The sequence below is a fragment of the Propithecus coquereli genome, unplaced genomic scaffold (assembly GCF_000956105.1).
Source record: "Propithecus coquereli isolate 6110/MARCELLA unplaced genomic scaffold, Pcoq_1.0 Scaffold5, whole genome shotgun sequence".
Classification (NCBI taxonomy): Eukaryota; Metazoa; Chordata; class Mammalia; order Primates; family Indriidae; genus Propithecus; species Propithecus coquereli.
The window spans coordinates 9,334,982-9,350,962 of record NW_012150840.1 but is presented as its reverse complement, the minus strand read 5'-3'; the positions used below and the strand labels follow the sequence as shown (position 1 = coordinate 9,350,962).

The 15,981-nt window shown below is 55.7% G+C and overlaps 1 protein-coding gene across 3 annotated transcripts in view; it reads left to right on the top strand.

Annotated features, from left to right (window-relative positions):
- The window catches only part of ACTN1 (actinin, alpha 1), a 94,927-nt gene extending 78,947 nt beyond the window's left edge, over positions 1–15,980 (top strand). Inside the window, exons 10-22 of one of the 3 annotated variants that reach the window (XM_012656171.1) lie at positions 1,247–1,477; positions 3,457–3,604; positions 5,933–6,083; positions 6,639–6,747; positions 7,194–7,334; positions 8,477–8,659; positions 8,911–9,045; positions 10,173–10,352; positions 11,052–11,198; positions 12,072–12,152; positions 12,641–12,706; positions 13,926–14,084; positions 15,751–15,980. In XM_012656171.1, the coding sequence (XP_012511625.1) occupies positions 1,247–1,477; positions 3,457–3,604; positions 5,933–6,083; positions 6,639–6,747; positions 7,194–7,334; positions 8,477–8,659; positions 8,911–9,045; positions 10,173–10,352; positions 11,052–11,198; positions 12,072–12,152; positions 12,641–12,706; positions 13,926–14,084; positions 15,751–15,909 (1,890 nt within the window). In that variant the 3' untranslated portion in view covers positions 15,910–15,980. The remainder of the gene's footprint in view (positions 1–1,246; positions 1,478–3,456; positions 3,605–5,932; positions 6,084–6,638; positions 6,748–7,193; positions 7,335–8,476; positions 8,660–8,910; positions 9,046–10,172; positions 10,353–11,051; positions 11,199–12,071; positions 12,153–12,640; positions 12,707–13,925; positions 14,085–15,750) is intronic. The other 2 variants (XM_012656169.1, XM_012656170.1) reach the window with 2 other exon arrangements.
- Position 15,981: the final 1 nt, after the last annotated feature.

Below are 15,981 nucleotides of genomic sequence, written 5' to 3'. Positions count from 1 at the left end.
AAGGAGCCCCCAGAACCTATACCTCCAAATCCATCCCTAGAGCATTGTCCAGGCTGGGTGTAGTCCACGAGCCCAGCACAGTTAACCCGGGCCAGCGTGGGCTCTGCTCCGGTGCTCCCAGAAAGGATCAAAGTGGGGCTTGGTTTTTTTCACTTCTTAAGTACAAGTTGAGCCGGGGGATCTCACAGGCCTTTCCAGCCTGGCGTCCTGTTGGTCTGTGACTTTTGCTCAGACTAGAAAAGGAGTGTGTCTGCTCCTGAGAGGGCACAGACCTTGGTAAGTCAGTGCTGGCTCAGGCTCGCATAGCGGCTGGGCCCACCCAGGGGACAGGATGGGACAGGGCAGGGCTTCCTGTTCTGCCATTGGCTACATTGGAGCTAAGACTCCACTTGCTTCTCACTCGAAATAATTCAACTTTGGAACCACTCAACCCAGCCTCTTGGTGGACCTGTTGTCCTGCGCAGTAAGGACCCAGTTCTCGAGCCCACGTGCCCAGGTTTAAGTCCCTGCTCTGCCCTTCCAGCTGGGGCACTTTGGCCAGTCACATGACCCAGCAGTGCCGTGGTTGCCTCCGCCGTGACGTGGGAACGATCATGGGCTCCTGTGGTCATTCAGATGGGTTCATTCAGCGTTGTGCCTGGCGCTGCGCGGTGTTCAGTGTATTTCCTGTCGTCATGTCCACCGCTTCCCCATCTTCTCCACCGCCGTCACCTCGGCTCAAGGAAAACAATCCAGGCTGCTGCCTGCCTGTGCTCCGGGCCAGCTCTCTGCCCCCAAACCAGCCTCTTCCCTTTTGAGTCAGGGACCCACATTCTAGATTCCTAGGTCAGGTGGCAAGGACCTCGGGGAACAGCTGTTAACCCCGTCCATGTATAGATGAGGAAACTGGAGCCCAGGCAGCTAGGACCTAGCACTGCAACTCGGGTTTCCTGCGTCTTAGTCAAGCTGTGTGTCCACCGGTCTATGGTTCCGAGCAGGGAGAGCGGAGAGGTTGAGTGATGTGGCTATGAGTTAACGTGCCCTGGTAGCCAAGCGAGCTCTCTGGAACCTGGTCTCGCAGCCTGGGAATGCCCTAGGGCGGTAGTGGGGAAAGAGTGTGCTATCGGGAGAGACCCCTCCCTGGTACCTGTTCTCCATGTGGGAAGGACTGTTGGGAGGAGGGGGAGGCCAGGAGGAGGGGAAGGCCAGCCTTCGCACACTCCCTGCCAGCATCCACACCCCCGCCCCGTTCCCCTGCCCCCACCAGCTGCTGGAGTGGATCCGCCGCACCATCCCGTGGCTGGAGAACCGGGTGCCCGAGAACACCATGCATGCCATGCAGCAGAAGCTGGAGGACTTCCGAGACTACCGGCGTCTGCACAAGCCCCCCAAGGTGCAGGAGAAGTGCCAGCTGGAGATCAACTTCAACACGCTGCAGACCAAGCTGCGGCTCAGCAACCGGCCCGCCTTCATGCCCTCCGAGGGCAGGATGGTCTCGGTGAGCACCGGCGGCCGAGCTTGGGCCCCGACCTTACTGTCCACTTTGAGCTGCGTCTAGTTGTGGTCAAATGCAGCATCGCAGGAAGGGAGCGCTTCTGCTTCCACCTGCATGCCCTGCTCCAGAAACCTTCTCTCCTTCACATTACACCCAGGCTGGCACCCAAACTCAGCCATGGGGCGGCCCCTCCCTGGCCATTCTGGGTCTGGTTTGTCCTTCCAGATCTCTGAGCATCCACCCAAACTCAGCCATGGGGCGGCCCCTCCCTGGCCATTCTGGGTCCGGTTTGTCTTTCCAGATCCCTGAGCATCCACTCCAGACCTCCGCAGCATCCCCCTATCACCTTTGTAAACAAAATGCCTCTGGACATAGTAAACCAAACAGGGCATAATTCAATAGCAGTAAAGTTAATTTTTACTTCCATAGAATCATTAAGTACTTAAAAAAAAATTTATTACCTAAAACAAATAACAGACTTTGTTTTTTGGTATGATATTGGAAAGATACAAATAAGCAAAGTACAGAAAATAGAAATTACTTACAGTCTTACTACCCAATATCAACTTTTAAAAAAGCCTTTTTAAAAGATCCTTTTAGTTTTTCCATATAAATATAATTTTTAAGGGAATTCTAAAGCATGTTTTATATAATAAGCTGCTTAAAAAAAAATCAATATATTGTGACCAGCTTTCCCTGTCATGAAATATTCTTCTTTTATGTCACTTTTTCATTCTCTTTTTTTTTTTTTGAGACAAGGTCTCACTCTGTTGCTTGGGCTGGAGTACAGCGGCATCATCCTAGCTCACAGCAACCTCAAACTCCTGGGCTCAAGCGATCCTCCTGCCTCAGCCTCCCAAGTAGCCGGGACTACAGGCTCGTGCCACAACGCCCTGCTGGTTTTTTCTGTTTTCAGTAGAGATGGGATCTTGCTGTTGCTCAGGCTGGTCTTGAACTCCTGGCCTCAAGCGATGCCCCCTCCTGTGTCTCCCAAAGTGCTAGGATCACAGGCGTGAGCCACCATGCCCAGCCTGTGTCACTTTTTGTTATTCATTCTCCTTACCCTGTCCCCAGGACTTAGGGAAAAATTTTATAAGCCAGAGAAACACACAGAAGAAAATTTAACAGGTTCACCTTTTGTTTTTAAAGTGAAGAGTAACAAGAGCTCACAGGCATGTACGGCCGGAGGGGACGGGCGAAAGCAGCGCTGGGAGAGGCAGCATCCAGGGCATCACAAAGGGAAAAAAAAGAGACTTTGACGTAGTGTACGCAGTTGGGAAAACTGCAGTCCTCTTATGTGTTCCAAGGCGGAATCAGTAGGTTTTAGGAGGCCAGAGCTGCTGCTAGCCAGAGGGTGCTCTGTGAGAATCAGGCAAAGTGCCCCTTCCTTGGGGCAGATGCAGCCTGGCCCAGGACACGTGTTGGGGGGGTGGCATGCAGGGCCAGCCCCAGTCACTGCTCAGCTGGGCATCCTTGCATGAGCTGGAGGGAATCGCCTGTCTGAAGGGGTGTGGGTTTGCACTTGGCATTTGTCCTCTTGGAATTGTTGCTGGCTTGTCCAGGCCAAGGTCCCTGCAGGCTCCAGGCTACTACTGCCCAGAGGCCTGAGCCCACGGATGGATCCAGGAACACAGGAAGGCTGGGCGGCTCCGATGCCTGCTTGCCTTTTTCATTGCTCTGTGTACCTGGCTGGCCCCAGGACCCCTGGGATTGGTTAGAGTCCTGTCAGAAGCCAGCTCTGGGCAGGGAGGGCCTTGGCCTCTTTCCTCTCAGGGCTCCACGCTCAAAGCCCTGTAGCTCGCTGACCCTTGTGGACTTAGGCCCCAAGCCTTGCCAGGAGGCCTGGCTCCTGAGAGCCCAGGGAAATGCCAGTGGGAGCTGGGGTGGGACGATATGGGGCAGAGATGGGAGGCATGGAGCAGGCAGGGGGCTCGGCTCGGGAGGGGGTCTGGGCCCTGACCCTGCACCTCTCCTCCCCGCAGGACATCAACAACGCCTGGGGCTGCCTGGAGCAGGTGGAGAAGGGCTATGAGGAGTGGCTGCTGAACGAGATCCGGAGGCTGGAGCGGCTCGACCACCTGGCGGAGAAGTTCCGGCAGAAGGCCTCCATCCACGAGGCCTGGACTGACGGTAAGGCCAACCCAGCTCTGCCTCCCCCGGGGTCTGGCTTTCCTCTGCCACCAGCCGCAACTCTGTTCTCCTCTTGCTTTTTGTTTTTTTCATTTTGTCTCTTACTAGTTCTGTGGCATTAGGCAAGTTCATTAGCCTTTTGGTTGTCTCAGTTTCCTTATCTGTAAAGTGGGGATAATGACAGTACCAACAGCATGGGTTTATGAGAATTAAATCAATTAATACATACAAAGTACTGAGGAGTTCCTGGCGCTGTGCAATGCCATGTAAGTGTTAGTTTTTAATTGTTCTTGTCACAGTAATTGATTCTTCCTCCCCTGAGTCAGTTAGGTTGGGTTTGAATCCTGACTCTTAGAATCCGCCACTTAGAAGCAGTGTCAGTTTGGAGGGGTGACTGGCCCCCCGGGACGACGACGCGCCCTCCTGTATCAGTTTCCTAGGGCTGCTGTAACAGATTTCCACAAACTTGGTGGCTTAAAACAGCAGACACTTATTCTCTCTCCGGTCGGGAGGCCAGATGTCCTAAATTGAGGTGTCAGCGGGGCTGGTTCCTTCTGGAGGCCCCAGAGACGCCGTCCCACGCTGCCTCCCAGCTTTGGTGGCTGCAGCAGTCCTGGGTGTCCCTTGGCTTGTAGCTGCATCGCCCCAGCCTCTGCCTCTGACCTCACATAGCTTCTCTTGGTATCTCTGTGACTGAACCTCCCTTTCCTTTCTCTAATAAAGACCAGTCATTGACTGTAGGGCCCACCCTCACCTAGTATAACCTTGTCTTAACTAATTACGTCTGCAAAGACCCTATTTCCAAATAAGATCACATTCTGAGGTTCTCAGGGATGCTCTTCAAGCTAAATACAACCCCCCCGTGGGGTCGTTGTGAAGTGTAAATATCATAAGTATGTTGCACACGCAGTGCCGGGCAGGCGGTGCACTCGGGCAGGAGTACCCCGCGATGTCCTCTGCTCCCTCCACTGCCCAGCCTCCTGTGGCAGGAACCAGCACCCTCACCTTAGGACACGTATGTCCCTGTTACTCCAACCTTGAGGCACTTTGGGCTGTGTCTGGTGTCTGCTTTTTGGCAGCTGAGGTTCACTCTGAAGAGAGACAGTCATATCGTCGGAGGATAGTCTTTTCTTCGGAACCTGGGCAGGGCTGCAGGGGGGCGGGTGGGCTGTCCGTCTCCTCGGGCCTTGCTGGCCATTTCAGCTGGAACCCCTGGGGCAGACCCGTTGGCCAGTGGAGGTCAGGACTCCCCCATTCAGCCCGGTTTTGTGCTCCTCAAACCTTAGGCTGGAGATGAGTAGGGAGGACCATACCCTAAGGCCATTTGAGAGTGGCTCGGCTTGGCGTAGGGGACAAGAGTGCCTGCCTCAGCTAAGGGGGTTTGGGTTAGTGCCCTGTGATGAATTCGTGTGCTGGGCTTCACACGCAGTGACCAGAGGTGCTGCTCCACTAGGCATGTGCAGAGTTACTTATCCAGGCGTGGATGCGGCAGAGCAGAAGGGAGATGGTGGAGATTGTACCCATTCACCATGTGCTGCTTCTAGCATGTGTCCTCTGTTGGGCCAAGGAACAGCTCACAGCCAAGGCACAGGGCAAGGATTGGCCTCATGAGCTTGCCAGCTACCAGTAAGAGCATGAGAAGTGCCGGCATGCCAGCACAACCTCTGGGGACAGCAGTTTGGCCATATGTATCCACACCTAACGATTTTATTATTCTCTAATCTGGACTTTCCATTTCTTGAGACTGTCCAAAGAGTTAACCCTAACCACGGGGGAGATCACATGCCTGGAGATGTTTGCACATCTGGTTTGCACATCTGTGATAGCGCAAGCCAAGGGGCCTAAGTGCCCCACGGGAGGCAGTGAGTGGCTACGTCAGTGCTTGTGCAGACACTCGACGGGACGTCTGCACAGCTGTAAGAGGGGTACGTGGAAGACCACAGAGCCGAAGCAGAAATTCTGATAATGCGCTGCTAAATATTTTGAAAGCAGGAAATATGACTTATGTATGCCCGGTGTTTTAACAGAACATCCATATAAGGAAAGACTGAATAGGGGTAGATAAGTAGGCTTATCTATAATTTTTTTTTCTAAATTCATTATATTATCATCCTGATTTAAGAAAAAAGAGTAGAGGATAGGACAGAAATGCCATGTGGGAACACAGCCTGGGCCTTGCAGATCGCCGTACAGTGGATGCCTCCTTGGGAAGTGCCCCCAGAAGTGGAGCTCCTGGGGCCCTGTGGGGTGGGTGGAGGGTCAGGGCCAAGAAGATGCCCCCCCAGTCCCTGCTCCTGCTCAGCCGCGTGCCGCTCTCTCTGAACTCAGGCAAAGAGGCCATGCTGCGGCAGAAGGATTATGAGACAGCCACGCTCTCGGAGATCAAGGCCCTGCTCAAGAAGCACGAGGCCTTCGAGAGCGACCTGGCCGCCCACCAGGACCGCGTGGAGCAGATCGCTGCCATCGCACAGGAGCTCAAGTAGGCGGCCCTGGCACCCTACCCCATGGCCCCCAGTGAGGGGGTGGGGCTTGGCGTTCTCAGCCGCTATGGGAGATGGGGGTGTGGCCGTGGAAAGCGAGAAGGGTGGGTGCAGATGGGTGCCTAGATGAGAAGGGAGTCGATACAGAAGACAGGAGCATCCCCGCTGCAGGGGTGATGAGCCTGTGACCACTCCCATCCTGGTGCAGGCCTCCTTCCTCACCTGTGGCTACTGCAGGAGCCGAGAATGACCAAGCCTTGGCTCTGAGCTTTCCCGTTGGGCCTCGGTAGCTCCCTGACATTAGGTGTTGGGGTAAAGGCTGGTGTCACCTCCAGCCTTGGTTGGGCAGGGGCCATTGGAGAGGAGGACTGGCCTCTGGTCTCCTCCCTGCTGGTCTCCTGAAAGGGGGTGGGGTGGGAAGGGTACCTGGAAGGTCTGATGAAGGGAGTACCCTTGGATCTTCCTGTACCACTAGTGCCCCCCACCCTAGGGAGAGGGAGAGGACCATGGAATTAACCCAGGTCGCCCAACTTCCTTGTCTCTTCCCTCCCCAGTGAGCTGGACTATTATGACTCACCCAGTGTCAACGCCCGTTGCCAAAAGATCTGTGACCAGTGGGACAATCTGGGGGCCCTAACTCAGAAGCGGAGGGAAGCTCTAGAGGTGAGGGGCCCTGGAGGGAGATCGGGGCCTGCGCCTAGCAGCCGGCAGCTCTGTGCGGTGCCCCTTCCTGCTTCAGGGCTCTCTTTGCTTTGGGCTAAAACTCCAGGGGTTCCCCGGCCCTCCCCTACCCCTGGCCTAACTGGAAGATTCACGTTGGCACAGGATTTGGTCTTTGCCCTGACGGAGGTGCCTCCCCTCTTGCCTTAACATATCCTCCCAGTTTAGTGCACTTAACAGTCCAACCTCAGCCATTTGAGAACTTTCCTGTTCTACAAACCAGACACTCTGGGGGCCAGGCCAGGCGACTGCAGTGCGAGGTGGTCCATACAGTGCTCCTCAACCTGGACCCCTTGGGGCTCACAGGAGAACCTTAATAGAGGTGGGGGGATGATTCTGGACATCACTTTGCTAAACACCCCCACCCCCACCCCATTTGGCCCTCTCAGCGGACAGAGAAACTGCTGGAGACCATCGACCAGCTGTATCTGGAGTACGCCAAGCGGGCCGCGCCCTTCAACAACTGGATGGAGGGGGCCATGGAGGACCTGCAGGACACCTTCATCGTGCACACCATCGAGGAGATCCAGGTGTGCCTCACGCCCCGCCCCAGCAGCCGCTCCCCCAGCTGCCACGGCCCACACTCTGCAGGTCACACTCCTGCACGACTTGCCCCTTTAGGGTAGGGGACTGAGGAAGAGCATCTAAAGGATTGTGTAGATATGAAACCTTTGCATTTTATTTATTTTGATGAGCTAATATATGCACATGGTATAAAATCCAAAAAATAAAAAGGGTGTGCAATAAGGTCTCCCTTCTTGGCCGGGTGCGGTGGCTCACGCCTGTAATCCTAGCACTCTGGAAGGCCGAGGTGGGAGGATCGCTTGAGACCAACCTGAGCAAGAGCAAGACCCCATCTCTACTAAAAATAGAAAAAATTAGCTGGGCATGGGAGTGTTCACCTGTAGTCCCAGCTACTTGGGAGGCTGAGGCAGGAGGATCGCTTGAGCCTAGGAGTTGGAGGTTGCTGTGAGCTAGGCCAATGCCACGGCATTCTAGCCTGGGCGACAGAGTGAGACTGTCTCAAAAAAAAAAAAAATCTCCCTTCTTCTCAGGTCCCCCTGACCCCCAGGTAAGCACATGACCACAGTCTGCATACACAAACAAGTATGTTTATTTCCATGTTTTTTTCTATGCCTTTTTTTAATAAAAACACAAAAAATAGCTTTTATTATGTACTGTTTTCTGAACCTTGATTTTTAATTGAACATTTATCTTGGAGCTCATTTCATGTCAATTAACAGCTTCGTCAACCTTTTATACAGCTGCAAAGTATTAGATTTAAAAGGCTTTGCAAAGAGCTGAGGAAGCCAGTGCTGGAGGCGGGGCGGGGGGAGGTCACCTGGGGGACAGACCTCTGGGAGACCCCTTGCCCCAGATATGACTCTGGGATAGTGAATGTCCCAGGGTGGTTTCTGCCAGTTTCCCCAGCCCCGAGGATGAAGCTGTTGCTTTGATGACTCTGCCGTCACCCTCCTGGGGCCATCCCTGCCATCCCGGTTCTCAGCTGTGATAATCTTTGATTTGATGCCTCCCAGCTGGTGTGGGCCCCGCTCCTGTGGCCCCTCCACCCACCTCAACCTGAACCCCAAGGGCTCCCCTTGCTCCTCTTGCCCAGGGCAGGCACCAGCCGCCTGAGTGACTGCATTCCTCCATCCCTGTGTCTGTCCAGGGACTGACCACAGCCCACGAGCAGTTCAAGGCCACCCTCCCCGATGCCGACAAGGAGCGCCTGGCCATCCTGGGCATCCACAACGAGGTGTCCAAGATCGTCCAGACCTACCACGTCAACATGGCGGGCACCAACCCCTACACAACCATTACGCCTCAGGAGATCAATGGCAAATGGGACCATGTGAGTTTCATAAGGGCAGGGATTTTTGTCTTTTTTTTGTTGATTGATTTTTGTTGATTTCATGTTTTAAATTGTCATACAGTAAACACTCATTGTGTGTCTAGCTAGCGAATGATTGAATTTCTGGAACAGGTCAACATCTTCACTCCTGTTCCGTTGCTGTCTGGCCCCTTCCCCATGTGGGTCCTCCATTTCCTCCTCGGACAGATGGCTGGACCATCCCCAGAGTCCCATGGTTGTTCCCACCCCAGGTGCGGCAGCTGGTGCCACGGAGGGACCAGGCTCTGACAGAGGAGCACGCCCGCCAGCAGCACAACGAGAGGCTACGCAAGCAATTCGGGGCCCAGGCCAACGTTATCGGGCCTTGGATCCAGACCAAGATGGAGGTAGGTCCCGCCTTGGGGAGTCGAGCTCAGGGCTCCCACCCCACCCCAGCTCTATCCCAGCCAGGTTGCCTGTCTCTCCAGGTGGGACCCAGGAGGACTGAGGCCCTGAGCCCAGGCCTGGTCTGCTGTGCTGCAGAGGGGTGTAGAGGCCTCTGCAGGGAAGGCCTGAAGGCTTCATCCCGGTATCTAATATGGAGCAAAGACCGACACAAGGACAGCCAGGGAGCCACATATGACAGTCCCACAGGAGGGTCGGCCCTGAGTGTCCAATTCAGCTTGGTCCCTTGGGTGGCTCTTATTGACCAGGTCTCCTCTTCCTCCCTTACTTCTTCTCCTGAGCGATGAGCTTGGGCTAAGAGGATGATCTCCCGAGAGAGAGAACCAAACCCCGGTCAAGTGTAGGATTTGTTGCTGAATTGTGTGGGCTAGCTAGGGGGGTGCTCCGACTAGCACATGGCCTCTGAGCTCCTTGAGGGCAGAGACCATGGCAAGTTCACGTTTGTGTGTGCCACCCCCCGCCCCCCACATATTGTGCTTAGTAGCCACTCGGGAAGTATCTGCTGGCTTGAGTTGAGAGGACAGAAAGTGCGTTGACAAGCGAGGTTTGCTTGCGTGGATGAATGTCAGACAGAAATGGGCATTTGGCCTGGCCTGCAGGGTGGGTGGGATTAGGTGGCCAGGGTGAGGACCCCAAGGGGCAGAGCGGCAGGAGCGAGAACGTGGCCCCTGAGGGGGTGAGCCAGGCGTGCTGGGCTGTGAGGGTCCTAGCTCAGTGGGTCCCTGCGACGACTATGTTAGGGAATAAGGCTTGGGAAGGGGTTTAAATAGCAAGCAAAGGAGTGAACATTTAGGTTAGCCACTGACCCTGCATCCCTCCCTGAGGCTGACAGGTGCCTGAGAGGCAGAGGTGTTTCATCCAATGATAACAGTGCTTGCTGTGCACCTTTATGATGCGGTTTCCACACCAAGGAGCACTCACACTAAATGTGCCTTAGTAATTACCAGTGATGGCCTCCCTAGGGCTGGGAGGAGAACCAAGAATCATCTGAGATTTAGCCAGTGACCTTGGGGGCCGTAGTCCCCACCCCACGGGTGGTCTGACAAGGTTCCTTCTTCCGAATGAGCAGGAGATCGGGAGGATCTCCATCGAGATGCACGGGACCCTGGAGGACCAGCTCAGCCACCTGCGGCAGTACGAGAAGAGCATCGTCAACTACAAGCCAAAGATCGACCAGCTGGAGGGTGACCACCAGCTCATCCAGGAGGCACTCATCTTTGACAACAAGCACACCAACTACACCATGGAGGTGGGTGGGCTGGCCTTGTGCCTCCAGGAGGGGGCCTGTGTCCCTTCTGTTCTCCCCCAGGGTGGGGGTGGGGGTGGTTACCCATCTTCCAAGGAAGCTGGTTATCGTAGGAGGATAAACTCACTACTCTTCACCCCTGAAGCTTTGCATCTTCCATCTTCAGTGCCTTCTGGATTTCCCAAGGGACTTGTTAGGAGTTCACGTTTCTAGGCCCCATCCCCAGCATTTGATTCACTAGTTCTGGGGTAGAGCTCAGGAATCTCAATTTTTAATAAGCACCCCTGGTTATTTGGGTGCTGGTGGGCTCCAAACACTGGCTTAGGCACCTGTTTTCTAAACGACTGCTCGTTTTGACCATGAAAGTATGCGTGTGCAGGCGTGTATGTGCACACTTATGTGTGTGTGTCAGTGTCCATGAGTCTCTCCTGCTATTGGATGTGCCCTCCTTCCTGATCCTACACCTGTTGGCAAGCCCTGATCTCTCTGCTGCCCCAGGCAGAGGCCACCACCCTGCCCCTTCACCATCTAGGGTCCCCTGCCCTAGGAGGTTGTCCTTGTCCGACTTCTCCAGCTGGTGACACTTTGAGAATCCAGAGGGAAGGCCGGGTTTGGTGGCTTTGGCCATTTGGACAGTTGGAGGGAGGAGTGGGCAGGGCAGCCTGGAGCCCCTCTGCTGACAGGCCCCTCACCTACCTGCAGCACATCCGCGTGGGCTGGGAGCAGCTGCTCACCACCATCGCCAGGACCATCAATGAGGTGGAGAACCAGATCCTGACCCGGGACGCCAAGGGCATCAGCCAGGAGCAGATGAGTGAATTTCGGGCCTCCTTCAACCACTTTGACCGGGTGAGCCCCACCCTGGCGCTTGCTGAGCGCAGCCCCCAGCTGCTGTCCCAGGGCCCTGGAGGGCAGTGTCCACCCAGGGTGTGGGCTGCCGTGTAAGTGTAGGGGCTGGGGAGCTGCCATCAGCCTGCCCTGACTCAGTGCACCCCATGAAGCTGGCCTTGGAAAGCCTGTCCTGGTGTCCCATGAGCTTCCTGCTTTCTTGGCGAGCACTCATATTGTGGGTGGAGAGAGACGTACCCCTGACCCTTGCTTGCCTGCCCTGAGGAATCAACCCTCAGGTGAAGGCTTGCTGTCCCCCAGCTGTGGGGACTGTCCCTCACCTCTGCCCGAGGGGACGGAGGAGCAGAGACTCCTGCCCTCCTTCCGGCAGCCTTTGGGCCACTCTGCCGAGGATGTCAGCTGCTGTCCTGGGTTCTCATCCCAGCTCCAGACAGGATGGGCATTAGTGGGCTGCCCCTTCCCAGTGCCCTGGGGCTTGGGGGTGGCCATAGGGTTGGGGGGCATGGGCTTCGGTGCTGCCCACCTCCCTTGCCTGCTTCACGGCCCTCCAGGCACCTGGGCGGGGGGAGCCCCTGGGGAAGGCGGGCTGGGCCGGGGCACTCCTGGGGGAACTGCTCGCCCTCATGGCTCATGGCGCTCCGCTCTGGCCCTGTTTCCCGGAGCAGAGCTATGTGTGCTGGGAGAGGGCACACCCCGGAACCTTGTCCATGTGTCTAACCGTGTGCACTTTTATTTCCCCTCCTCCCCCGCCCCCACCCTCGCCTCTCCCAGGTCCTGCAGCTGAGACTGTGCCACCCACCCCGGGGCATGCCCCTCACGGCCTCCACCTCCCTGGCACCGCATGGCTCTCTGCCTGGCGCAACACGGCCCCAGGATCACTCCGGCACACTGGGTCCCGAGGAGTTCAAAGCCTGCCTCATCAGCTTGGGTTATGATATTGGCAACGACCCCCAGGTACTTGCCTCCTGCATGGAGCATGCTCAGGGTGGCATCTGGGGCGAGAAATAACGCGTTTTTCCTTTTTCTCTTCTCTCTGTCTGGATCTCCCTGTCCCCCTCCTGTGGGCCGTGGGGCTCGTCTCTCCTGCTGTCCGTGCCCGCCCTGTGTCGGGCTCCTCCTCCCACTGCTCCATCCTCTGGCCTCTGCCTTCGCTCATCTTTCGTGGGAACCTGCCTGGTGCCGGCCCTCCTCTCTCCTGGCCGTTCTTCATCCTGTGGACAAATCTTTGCATCTCCCTGCTCTGTCTTCTTCCTTCCTGTGGATGTTTCCCCCGGATGTGTATTTGCGTCTACTCTTCCATGTTCCTTCCCCCACTTCATGTCCCCCAAACCATAACCCTCATCCTCCCCTCTGGCCGTCTGTGCCCTGTCCTGGCCCCGGGCCGGCCCTTCCTCCTCCCGTCTTTCTGACCCTCCTCGTGTCTCGGTGCCACTGCCCCACAGAAGAAGACAGGCATGATGGACACGGATGATTTCCGCGCCTGCCTTATCTCCATGGGTTACAACATGGTAACGTAAACCCCACCCTCTGCCTGCCCTGGTGAGGAGAAGCCAGCTGGCGGGAGAGGCCGAGTCCTGGCAGTGGCACGGTGGCAGGCTGGAGGCCCTCCACGGAGGAGCCTCGAGTCTCTGGTCCCTGGGGAAGATGCTCCCTGAAAGCCGGGCCCAGCCATGGCCTGTGTCGAGGAGGCCTGGCCTTCTCACCTTGGTCTCCATGCCGTTCATCTTCTGGTACTTACAGTGGAGACGGGGCTTCTCACTCCCACCGTGGGCAGCTGGGCTCACCCCGAGGCTGGCAGGAAGTACTGGCAGTCCTGGACTTTCTGGGTTTGGGGTTGGCTCTGCTTCATCTCACATGGGACATGGGAATTTAGATTTCTCTCTCCACCCTGGTGATGGCTCCAATCAGGTCCACACTGCCTTGCCATTGTCCCAGGCCCCCTGACCACCTTGGTCTGGCCCCCTCAAGCAAACTTTCTGAGCAGGGCAGTCAGGTGACTCCTGGGCCTTGTGCCAAGTGCAGAGCCCACAGATTGCCCAGTGCAGGGCAGGGGCTTGGGGCTGGACATGGTGGACCTGTGAGTAAATCCCAGCCTGCTGTCACCAGCTTGTGGCCTCAGATGAAGTGAGGGAGACCCTGTAGGACTGTTATAAGGGTTAATTGAAGGAACTTACACAAGTGCTGGGCACATGTCTGGCATGTAGGAAATACAGTGTGGTGGGGAGAAAACACGTTCTAGAGCCAGACTGGCCAAGTTCAAATCCCAGCTCTGCTGCTTACTGGCCATGTGACCCTGCGCAAATCACTTAGCCTGTCTGGGCCTCAATTTCTCATTTGTACAATGAAAATAATATCCTTACCTCATATAGTTGTGAGAATTAAATGAATTAAAATATATAAAGCCAGGCATATAGTATGTGCTGTGTAGGTGTTAGCCATCATTATCATTGTTGTCATTATAATTATTATCGGCATTATTATTTTGGTCCATAATTTGGGGAACCCAGGCATCTGTAGGGGGCGGGAAACCCTGAGCTGTGTCTCCACTGTTGGGTGGTGTGTCCCTGTCATACCCTTAGGACAGCCCCGGTTAGGGTTAGGTCAGGAGGCTGCTGTGCCCTCTTCTTCCAGCCACAGGCTGTCTGAGCCTCCAGGGTCCTCAGGTCCATATGAGATATTCCCAGCAGGCCAGGGGCTGATGGGCCTGGGCTTGGCTGTTCCCTCCAGGGAGAGGCAGAATTTGCCCGCATCATGAGCATTGTGGACCCCAACCGCCTAGGGGTAGTGACATTCCAGGCCTTCATCGACTTCATGTCCCGAGAGACAGCTGACACAGATACGGCAGACCAGGTCATGGCTTCCTTCAAGATCCTGGCCGGGGACAAGGTGAGTCTCCTGGGACATGGGCACTGTGCCGGGATGGTAGGCGCTGGCTGGATTCTGATCCAGAGGGGGAGGGCTGGGACACGAGCTCCTCAACTGCTCTTCTTCAAGGGTCCCAGGGCACCTCTTATTGCTGCCCACCTCTACCCATTGCTGTAATGCCTTGAGCTCAGCTAAGGTACCAGGACACAGAATCAGCTTAAGGGAGTCCCCTGCCAGGGGCACTGCACACCAGTGAGGGACTCATTCATAGTTGTGATGAAATGACAGGTGGTGGAGGGCAGTAGAGTGATGTGGGTGTGTGACTGGACTGTGGAAGTCGAACTGAGAACCCCTGGGACGTCACCCTTGCACAGACATGGACTGTGGGTGGCAGCAGGGAGAGGGACTGTGGGAAGCGTTTCTCTCTCATTTTTCTACGCTGAGCAGTGGTCTGCATTGGGTTTTCAGATTTCCCAGGTGTCCTGCCGTGCCTCAGCTTGCAATGGAAAAGCAGGAGGGATGCAGAGAGGCTGTCTCTAGGGAGGCCAGATCTCTGTCTGAGATGGTCATTGGTGGACCTGGATGTCCCTCAGACCCACAACCAGCTCTAGACCAGGGATCTGATCTCTCTAATATTATAGAAAAGACTCAAAAGAGTGTCCAGAGGAAGTTGGAGTGGGGAGTTACTGGGGCTGGGTTTCCTTTTTGTAAAATTCATAGGATAACTCATTTGCCATCATTCCTTCAGAACTGAAAAGATTGTTAAGAGAAACAAAACCCAATAGGGAGTATAATTTCTGAAATGTCTCAATCTGTAAGGGAATAAAGGCAGAACCTAACAAAGAGGTCAAGGTTCAAGGACACTCTCATTTGACTCCTAGCACCTTGGAGCTGGAAGGATCCTCAGACGATCTAGTTGAAGTGACTCATTTTGTAGAGGAGGAAGACTGAGGCCCCCAGATGGGGGCTGGTCTCCTGACTTTTGGGTTGGTGGTGACAGCCCACCCTCTCTTAAGCTGGTTCCTAGGAGACTCTGGCAGAGGTAGGGCATGGGGCCAGGGGCCGACCTTGTGGGTCAGAGACACAGAGTGAGCTTTCCTGGACCGTCAAGCTCCTAAAATGCAGCAGCTTCCAAGTTATACCTATGGTGGGCAAGCGCAAAGGGGAGCGGGGAGGCAGAGCCCCAGGCTGTGAGCCACCTGGGTGAGGCAAGGCTACGTGGTTAAGCCTGGCCAGATTTTGGATGCTGTCACCGCAGTGATGTCCAAACCTGGAAGGTCATCTTAATCTGCCAGGGGGCTCATTACAATCAGACTTTATGGCCAAGGCCTCCAGAGAGCGCAAGGAGTGAGTGTGAGCCCTCCGCCGCCAGGAATCTGTAAGTCCCACCAGAGTGTCTGCTATTGCTCCAGCACGTGACGATTGCAGACCAATGTGACACGTGAGATTTTAGGTGTCATTAGTATATCGAGTTAGCTTGGAAAGAGACTGGACAACATGATTTGATTTTTAAGATACGTGGTGTACACGTATACGTGTGGGTGTGTCTATCCACATGTGCTAAGTAGTACCAGGAAGGGAGCCAAAACGGGGACGGCACTGGTTGGTTTATGGTTGCCGGACTTTGCGGCCGTGCCGCACCACGCCGCGCCACTTTACGGCCGCCCTAACCACGCTCTCTCCGCAGAACTACATCACCGTGGATGAGCTTCGCCGCGAGCTGCCGCCAGACCAGGCCGAGTACTGCATCGCGCGGATGGCCCCCTACACCGGCCCCGACGCTGTGCCCGGTGCGCTGGACTACATGTCCTTCTCCACGGCGCTGTATGGCGAGAGTGACCTCTAGCCCGCCCTGCTCGGCCGCCCTCGCCCTGTACGCCGCGCCCCGCCTTGCGCCCTCCGCTCTCCCCCGTCTCCT